This window comes from Phascolarctos cinereus, unplaced genomic scaffold, assembly GCF_003287225.1.
Source record: "Phascolarctos cinereus isolate Bilbo 61053 unplaced genomic scaffold, phaCin_HiC Scaffold_5;HRSCAF=322, whole genome shotgun sequence".
NCBI classification, from domain to species: Eukaryota; Metazoa; Chordata; class Mammalia; order Diprotodontia; family Phascolarctidae; genus Phascolarctos; species Phascolarctos cinereus.
In genome coordinates this window covers 316,152,505-316,162,431 of record NW_027555958.1, presented here as the reverse complement: position 1 = coordinate 316,162,431, position 9,927 = coordinate 316,152,505, and the positions used below count along the sequence as shown (strand labels likewise).

At 42.4% G+C, this 9,927-nt stretch overlaps 1 protein-coding gene across 4 annotated transcripts in view; it reads left to right on the top strand.

Moving 5' to 3' along the window:
• Positions 1-2,680: 2,680 nt before the first annotated feature.
• The window catches only part of TRIM37 (tripartite motif containing 37), a 114,374-nt gene continuing 107,127 nt past the window's right edge, over positions 2,681-9,927 (top strand). For all 4 annotated transcript variants that reach the window (XM_020991856.2, XM_020991858.2, XM_020991854.2 and 1 more), the window contains exons 1-2: positions 2,681-2,765; positions 4,679-4,780. In XM_020991856.2, the coding sequence (XP_020847515.1) occupies positions 2,745-2,765; positions 4,679-4,780 (123 nt within the window). In that variant the 5' untranslated portion in view covers positions 2,681-2,744. The remainder of the gene's footprint in view (positions 2,766-4,678; positions 4,781-9,927) is intronic.

Genomic DNA, 9,927 nt, shown 5'->3' with positions numbered 1-9,927 from the left:
TATCTCCGTTTAGCTCTTGTCCTGAGTCTATATCTTATTTCCCACTTCTTTGGGAGTTTGCTTTTTGTATTTGTCATGTGTAATCAGAAGAAAATCATTTCTCTATTATTCACTCTGTGTGTCCTGAATAACATGCTATGGTTGCCTAAGAGGGGAGAGGAGGGAAGAGGGAGACAGAGACAGAGAGAGTGATTCTTTTTTTAATTGTTGGGATTTTTCCAAGCTTGGGGGCTCAATTAGAACTAAATATATTTTACTGATACATGTCAATAGATTTTTTCCCCAAAGCAGAGAAAAAAAGATGAATATAGACTCTTAAGACACAAAAAGGAGTCAATACCAGGATAGGCTAGGTAAATTAAAGGGGAAGGAAGCACCTCTGAAGCAATGGCCTTGGGCTATTCCCTTGCTGGCAGTGTCAAGAAAACACCACCCTCAGAACAAGGGATTAGAGACCTACAGAGAAAAAGGCCTTAATGGAAGAGCTGAAAAGAGTGGTTCCATCCACTTAAAGGTGGGAGCTTGGAAAGAAGTAGTAGCTAAATCGTATTATTGAAAACTTCTTCATTCTCTTCCTACTCCTCCTTCTCTGATTAAGCTCTTATAGGGGGCCAAGCTCTGTACAAAGGTCTGAGAATCAAATAAAAGCAAGTCTTCAAAGAGCTTACATTTTTAATAGTGAGAGTGGTGGCTAGGAGGCAGCTAGCTGTTACTGGGCCTAGAATTGAGTTCAAATTGGACCTCAGACACTAGCTGTGTGACTTTGGCAAGTTGCCTCAGTTTTCTCGATTGTAAAAAGGGGATAACAGCACCTTACAGGGTTGTTGTGAAGATCAAATGGGATATTTGTAAAGAGCCTGGTACACATCAGGCACCATATGAATGCTATTATTATTATTAGGAAAGAGTGTTTTGATATCAGAAGTAGTGGAAATGCTGAGTGAAGTAACAAAGGAACTCCCTTTCCAGAGGCAACGTAAGTATGATTTGATTACAGCTCTTAGAGCAATGACCAGGGTCAAGGTGAGTCCCAGCAAGTTCTGAGCTGGGGAATACAATTATAAGCAAATAGAAAGTCAGTTCCTGCCTTTAAGTAGTTAACATTTTAATGGGGGAAGACTACACATAAAAGGTAGCTAATACCCTCTTTCCTCCCCTTATGGTGGAAAGATGTTCTGGAGTTAGAAGAGCCCAAGTGGCTGAGGAAGTTCCAAGGTGAGAAGGCATGGGGGTCACAGTCCACAGGCAGGATGTCCAACTTGGGCCCTTCTGTACTAGAACATCAAAAGGCTTGCACATGAAAAGTAAAGCTGTACATCAGAGATCTCAAGTTCCATATATAATCCTTTTTTTCCCCCTGTTCTATTATGTACAAACTTTGAAAAAACAAATGTTCATTCTATTTGTTCATTTATTAAATTCAGAATAAAATAAAAAATCCCTATCTTTGTTACTTCTGGTGCATTTTCTGAACTTCACTGGCGTGTGTATGTGTGTGTGCACGAGCGCGCTGGGGTGGGGGGTGGGTATCTCGTTTCCTACCAGTATTAACAGGCTGCCATCTTCCCACGTTGGGCGTTACCACATACTAGAAATGGATTCAGTGAATGGGCTGACACATTTTACTGGCAGAGTGACCAGAATTAGATACAAGAAAAGCATTATTTCCAATTCATTCATCCACCCACCCACCCACCATTCAGGGTCGGTTAAATCTGAGCACTAGCAACGGGTGCAAGACCTCCTTTCCTGCAAAGTCTCCAGGACACCTGGCCCCAGTTCAGTTCTGAGAAAGCCCGGGAGCTCACACGGGGCCGGGGGAGTCTGGAAGCCTGCCCCTTCTTGGCACCGCCCTACTGGCCCCCCACAGATCTCCAGACGTCGGAAGGGAGATTTTCGCGGGATGACAAGGGGCGGGGGACGGGATACAGGAGACTCCTCGAAGACCCGGCAGGGTCGCGTAGTCCGGGTCAGCACGCTCTCCAGGGGTCTCTGCGGCGGGTGGGGAGGATACTCCCCTCCCCTTCTCTTGTTAGTCCCCGCCCCCTGCGGTATTCCAGGCTCCGCCCTTCTCCGAGGGCGCGCGGACTCCGAGCCAACCACCGCCCAGCTCCCAGCCAGCCGCTACAGGCCTCTGGGGGGCGGCGCGTGGCACTGCGGCAGCCGCGGGACGGTCTCGTGCTCCACCGCGTCGCGAAGAGCACGTTTCTCTTCTGCTGCGGAGGCCTCCTACGCATGCGCGTTGCTCCCCTCCCGCTGCCGCCACCTCCCTAGCCACCAGCTGCCCTGGTTACCGTTGGTGTCCCGGTACTCCCCTCTCCTAGCCCCGCGACACCACTTAGCTGGGGCGGAGCCGTTCGCCCCTGTCACGAGAGGGGGGAGGAGGGAGCCGCTGTGGGGCTCGCGCCTGGTCACTTGCTTTCTCGTTCGTCCGCTCGCCCCCAGGCTCGGGCTCGCCGGCTGGGCTGGCCTGAGCCAGGCGCGCGGGCCGGCTGACTGGAGAAGGGAGGAGCGCCCGGGTGGGGCGCGCGCGGATAAAAATGGCGAAATGGCGTTAGGCGGCATGGAGGCAAGAGCGACGGGGCGCCGAGGTGGGGCCGGGTACACCCAGGCCTTGTGACCCCACCCCGGGCATCGTGCTGTTCTCTGTGGCCAACTGGACCTGGCGAGCTGATTCTGACACCTGGTGGGGGAGAAGGACGCTCTCCGCGGGGTACCGCGGGGCCTGGTGGGAGCTGGCGGCAATGGATGAGCAGAGCGTGGAGGTGAGAGCAGAGGGGCGACGTCACTGCCCACGGGAGGGAAGCGGCAAAGAGGGGAGGGGGGCTTCTTTATCCTGAGCCTTTCACCTGGGCAGCTCCAACCCCCCCCCAGCCTTTGCCGAGGGGGGCGTGTCGGGCTCTCTTCGCTTCCCAGCGCCACGCCCCCCTTCTAGTGCCGCAGTCAGTTGGATGCGCATATGGTACTTCTTTCCCAGAGGTGCCTTTGTAAAATAATCCCTGCCCAGACATGGAAATTGGGTGAATTGATGTCCTTGTTGCCCGCACCTTGTGCACCCGGTTCCTATAGGTGCTCCAATTCACCTTTAGTGAACCGGCATGCCTTTTTCTTTTTTTGCCTGGTAAAAATTTCACAATCTACCTACCCATAAGTGATGGTTAAACAGGTGCAGAAATTTGAACTCAAAGGTGCCCAATTAGCCAGAGGCAAAGGAAACAAGAATCTGAGGTTAGCCTCATTTCCTGTGTTACTTCTTTCTTTGGGGGAAAAAAATGACCAAAAAGATAATTTATTTTTACAGATATTGCCGAAAAGGGCGGGGTCTTACTCTAGAATTTGTCCTAAAGTACCTTGAGCAACAGAATGCTGTTGAGGAAAATGTATTTCGAGAACAACGATCCTACCTATGCTCTTATTTACTTGGACGTACTTATACACTTATTGATATGCTTACTTTGATTCCTCTTCGTGTAATTGCCATTGCAGTCATACCATCCTGTTAGCTGTTCTCCATACATTAACGTTACAGTTATGTTATATAGCTGTTCCCTATACACATTCCATTATGTTATATTTCTACTACCCTTCCTGCCTCAGGAGTTCCCATACTTTTTGGATTGGATCCTCATATCCCTTGGCTTTTAGTAAGCTTTCCAGTACCCTTTTATTCAGTAGGAAAGGAAGTAAATTCTAGAGTTTACTAAATATGTGCACATAAGAAATGAAGTAGAAATTAGTTTTTTTTATAAAGGAAGCTTTATTTGGTACATAGCCTTTTTAGTATTATAAAGGTTTTTTTTTTCATCAAATGTTTTGTCAGGACATATTAAGACAAATTAGCAGGACCTTTCATTCTACTTTTTGTCAACAGTTTTATTGGTATAATTTTTGAAAGAGATGTCTGCATGCCATATCCAGCTTGCATTTTTTTTTTCTTTAGATTTAATTGAGAACAGGACTGAGAATCCTGATTCAGAAAGACATTAAAGCTTTGTGAACACATAAGAATGGCTTATGATTCTCCAAAGGTATACCCCAAATTTTGTAACTTTATTGATTGGAAATCAATTTGCAACCCCCAGTTATTGTCGAGATGAATTGGCTCATCTTTCACTGGGATGTTGATATTTTTTTTCTAGCTCAAAATGAAAAGCTTCATATTCCAAACGTCATTTATTTGATTTTGGTCCATAGAAATTATTCCTTATCTTATCTCTTTCAAAATTTTAAAATACTTCTGCCTTTTCTACTCTGTCCCTACCTCTTCACCATTCATTTCCCTTCAATCTACTCATTTTTTTCCCTAATACTATTACTTTTGAAATATTTCAATAGACTATTATATTTATTTACCAGATATTCCCCCACCTCCTTGACAAGGTTCTCCTACTTCCTGGGGGAACATTTTCACCAGGCTGGGAACCCCTGCCCTAATGGAATATAAACTCCTTGAGGCTAGGGTCTTTTTCTTTTTCTTTTGGTTCTTATGGAATCTCCAGTGTTTAGCACACTGCCGTGCATGTAGTAGATGCTTAATATTTGTTGAATTGTTCAACTGGTATCTCTCACAAAATACATTTAGAACTCCCAATAAGATATTATGAGTAAGGCATTTATTATTGATTGAGTTGCCTAATTTAGTGGAAACTCTGTATCATGGTTGTAATTATTTTCATAGAGTATTGCTGAGGTTTTCCGATGTTTCATTTGTATGGAGAAGTTGCGTGATGCACGTCTATGTCCACATTGCTCCAAGCTTTGTTGTTTCAGCTGCATTCGGGTAAGTCTATTCTTCTTGCTTATGAGTAAGTATGTCGGGTCATGTACTTAGAGAGACTTCTGACAGACTGCGGAGATGGACTTTCCATTTTTCTGTTCTGTGTCTATTGCAGTTCTTTTAAAATGTGATAATTTTATTATTGTCAGAGAAATTAATGGGAAAGGCTTGGATTGAATTTTTACCTTGTGCGTCATTGACATTATTCTCTAAGTAAATGCTTATCTCAGAATGTCTGAGGGTGATGTGAAACATAGTAACATAATGGTTATGCTTTGAGGCTTGTGTTAATGACTTTTTTTCTCATCCTTAAACTTTCATTTATCTTAGACCTTTATCTACCTACTCCTTTACTGTGAGCGCTTTGCAAAAGCCATCTCTTTTTTGTCATCACCATCCTCCTCCTCCTCCACTTTTTTCATTTTGTGGTGTGGTGGAAGGGGCGCTATACTGGGACTTGGAATCTAAGTCCTGCCTCTGCTGGCAAGTTACTTCAGCTTTCTTGATGTTTACATCAGCTTCCCTATCTCTCAAATGAAGGGGTTAGACCAGATTATCTCCAAGATTCCTCTTATCTTTGTAGTTGAGTTTATCCTACTCTCCTTAACCTGTTGAGTCTGATTTCCATTTACAGCTTTGAATCGAAATTTATAGTGTCCTCCATAACCACCTCACTAGGAGTTTCAAAGGTGCATTTCTTAGCTCTTGTGCATTACCTTTTCTTTTCTTTTTTTTTTTTTTTTTGCTAGGCAGCGGGGTTAAGTGACTTGCCCCCGGTCATACAGCTAGTAAGTGTTATGTGTCTGAGGCCGGATTTGAACTCAGGTACTCCTGAATTCAGGGCTGGTGCTCTATCCAGTGTGCCACCTAGCTGCCCTCCATTACCTTGTACCTAACTGCAGTAGCATAACACTTCCTCTTTGTGCCCATCTTGACAATATCTGACTATCTTAACCCTTTTGGAAGCTCTACCTCTTCCTCCGTGAAAAATCTTCAGGGTTACCTCTAGGATTCCTTTCTTTCCTCTATATAATTCATTCTTTTTTGGATATTTTCATCTTTTAGGGCCTTCACTACCATTTTCTTTGTTTGTATTCACATCTCTCTTTTTTTTTTTTTGCTTTTTGGTGAGGCAATTGGGGTTAAGTGACTTGCCCAGGGTCACACAGCTAGTAAGTGTTAAGTGTCTGAGGCTGGATTTGAACTCAGTTCCTTCTGACTCCAAGGCCAGAGCTCTATTCACTGCGCCACCTAGCTGTCCCTGTATTCACATCTCTTACTGACACTATGAAAAAGATACCCACTGTTAATAGGGTGTATGCTTTTGGTTTTTGGATTTGTCATGAATGAAAGAAAAAGCATTTCTTAAGTGCTTAATGCCATACTTTGGTACTAAAGTTAAAAATACAAAAGTGAGATGGCTTCTGCCTTCAAGAAGCTTGTTGTAAAAGAGGGAGACAGTATATTTAAGGGTATAGCAGTCAAGGAGAGGGAGTTTTGGTTGGAGGAGATTATCTTGGAGCATTTGATTGTCACACTCTTTTCAAGAACAGTGTCAGTGTTGATTTGATTACTGTTCCTAGAGCAAGAGATGGAAAGCAAGATAGGGTGGGAATGTCATATAGTAACATGACTGATGGCCGGTTGTTCTGGTTGGGTAGATGTAAAGCATGGTCTAAGGCTAGCTAGATTAAAATTTAAAAAAAATTTATTATTATCAATTGTTTTTACATTATCTAAATTTCTCCTAGCATCCTTCCCCATCTGTCTTCTCTTTTCTCAGAAGAGCTATCGCATATAACAAAATATTTTTAAGAGAAAAAAATTAGCACAACTAGTAAACACATTGAAAAAGTCTGAAAATATATTCAGTGTTCTGTACTTGTGAACTTCCCTGATCTCCCCTTACCCTTAATTCTAGTACCTTTCCTCTGAGATTATTTCCATTTTTATCCTCTACATATCTTGTTTGTACATAGTTGTTTGCATGTTGTCTTCCTGTTAGAGAGCAAGGATTGTTTTGGCCTTTGTTTAGCTCAGTGCTTAATAAATGCTTCTTTAGGGGAAGCTAGATGGCTCAGTGGATAGAGCTCCAGCCTTGGAGTCAGGAGGACCTGAGTTCAAATTTGGCCTCGGACTCATGACACTTAATAGCTGTGTGACTCTGGGCAAGTCACTTAACCCCGATTGCCTCATCAAAAAGGGAAAAAAATATAAATGCTTCTTTATTTGACTTTACCCTGACCTCTTCAAAGGAATGGGGTGGGGATGTGTTTTCTTGTATCTCTTCTGTGGGGTTATGCAGTTCTGCAACATTGACTTTCAGTGGTTTTGTGCTGGTGGTTCTTTACATTTATATTGTTGTGGTCATGTGAATATATATGTATATACACATATATATCTATTTGGCTCTGCTTACTTTGCATCAGTTCATGTAAGTCTTTTCATGCTTTTCTGTAGTCATTGCATTCATCTTTTCTTACAGCATAGTATCCATTACATTGCATACCACAATTCCCCAAATAGTAGGTTGTCAACTTTGCTGCCATTTCTTTGCCATCACAAAAGTACTGCTATAAATATTTTGGTATACATGGGGGAAATTCTTACAGTATATGCCTAATACTATAATGGAATCTTTGTGTCAAAGATATGGAAAAATATGTTCTCTTATAGTTTTCTTAATTCACAGCTCCACCAAAAATGCACTAGTATGCCTGTTTTCCCACAACCATTCCAACATTGAATATTCTTTTGTCATTTTTGCCAGTTTCTTAGGTATGAAGTGAAATCTCAGCATTATTTTGATTTGCATTCATCTTATTACTAGTGATTTGAATCATTCTTTCATTGGTTCTTAATTTTCACTTCTTTTGAGAACTGTTTGTTCATATCCCTTGACTATATTCCATTCCAAATAATTCATCCACTCACCCTTATAAAGAAGATTTCAAGAAGAGGTAAAAGGTAGTTCAATAGAACCAACCAACACATTGACTACTTCTTTTTTTTTTCCATATTGGCTACTTCTGATGATTGATGATGTGTGTAGTATTCTTTAATTATATTCTTTTACCTCTTCCATGAAGGGAAGGAGGTGAATTTTTTCAAGTGCTTGAAGGATTAGATTCAGCTCTTATAATTCTGTGTCTAGTTTTGTTTGATAGTTCTTTCCATTATATTGTGGTTGTTACATATATTATCTTCCTGTTGCTCCTGAACCAAGGTGGAGAGAAATCATGCAGTCGTTTGGACTGGGTGCACTACAAATGTGCATTACATAACCTCAATTGGGCCTTCACTGCTGCTAGGCAGTTCTTTTACACTTCCTTAATTAACTCACTACCCCACTCACCACAGTGGCTCTTTCAAACATTTTTATTTCTCTAATGACTCCATCTCTTCCCACATTCTGAGCTGAGAACCTTGCCTCATGTTTTACTGAAAAAATTTAGGCCATTCACTGAGAGCTACCTCTTTATCTCTTCTCATCTCACATCACCCAGATATCTTCTGTCACTGTCTCCTCCTTCACCCCTGTCTCAGATGAAGAAGTGGCCATTCTCCTTGTCAAGGCAAGCCCTTCTGACTTCAGAAGCAATCCATTCCATGTAGTCTCCTTCGGCAAATTGCCCTGGCTCTTGTCCTTATTCTTATTTATCTTTAATCTCTCCCTGTCTACTCACTACAAACATGCATATGTTTCCCCCATCCTCAAAAAAAACCCCCTTATTTGATCCTTTCATCCTTGATGGCATATTGTTCCATATCTCTCCTTTTTGTGGCTAAACACCTTGAGAAGTCTGCCTTCTGTAGGTACCCCCACTTTCTTTCTTCTTTTCATCTCTCTGTAGTCGATATTATAATTCAACTAAAACTGCTCTCCCTAATGTTACTAATGATCTCTTAATTGCTAAATCCAATGACCTTTTCTCAGTCTTCATCCTTATTGATTTCTCTATTTAGTCTTTGACAGTTGTTCACCCACCTCTCTTTGCTGGTCTTCTCTCTAGGTTTTTGGGACATTATTCTGTCCTGGTTCTCCTCCTGCCTTTCGACAGTCACTTCTTGGTCTCTTTTGCTTTTTCTTTATCCAAGTCAGGCCCATTAACTATGGGTGTCCAGTGGGGCTCTGTCCTGGGCCCTCTACTCCATCAATACTGTTTTACTTGTTGATCTCATCAGCTCCCATGGATTCAATTATTAACTCTTTGTTGATGATTCTCAAGTCTGCTTATCAAGCCCTAACCTCTCTATTGATCTCCGTTCTTGAATTTCCAACTACCTCTTAGACATCTTGAACTGGATGGTATATAGGCATGTTAAACTCCACGTGTCCAAAACTGAACTCGTTATCTTTTCCCTCAAACCTTCTCCACTTTCAAACTTTACTATTATTGTAGTGGGCAAAATCATTCTTCTCCAGTTCCTCCAGCTTGCAATCTAAGTGTCATCTTCAACTCCTCACTCTTACCCCCATATCCTGTCTGTTGCCAAGGCCTGTCTATTTCATCTTTGCAACATCTTTCAAATGCACACCCTTTTCTCTACTGACACTGCCGCTACCATGTTGTAGGCCCTTAGATCCTCATTCCTGGACATTTATATTAGACAGTTCCTGGATCTGCCTGCCACAAGTTGTTGTGTACTCCAGTCCATCTTCTGTTCAGTTGCCAGAGTGATTTTCCTAAAGCGTAGTCTCTGCCATTGTTCTACCATGCCTTCCCCCATATCCCCAGCTCCCTCACTCAATAAACTGCAGTGGTTCCCTATCACCTTCATAATTAAAGATGAAAATTCTCTGGTGTTCAAAGCCTTACATAGCCTCCCCCTTCCTCACTCCACTTTTCTAGTCTTCTTATGCCTTACCACATACTCTTTGATTCAGTGACACTTGCCTCTTAACTGTTCGTTGAACAAGAGATTTCCATCTTTTAGCTCCAGACATTTTCACTGGCATTTCCTTATGTCTGGAATGCTCTCCCTCCTCATCTCTGTCTCCTGGCTTCCTTCACATCCTAGCCAAATCTCATCATCTACAAGAAGCCTTTCCTAATCCCCCTTAATTTTAATATCCTCCTTCTTTTGATTATTTCCTATTCATCCGGGATATACCTTGCTTATAAACTGTCCTGTATATAGCTTGTATG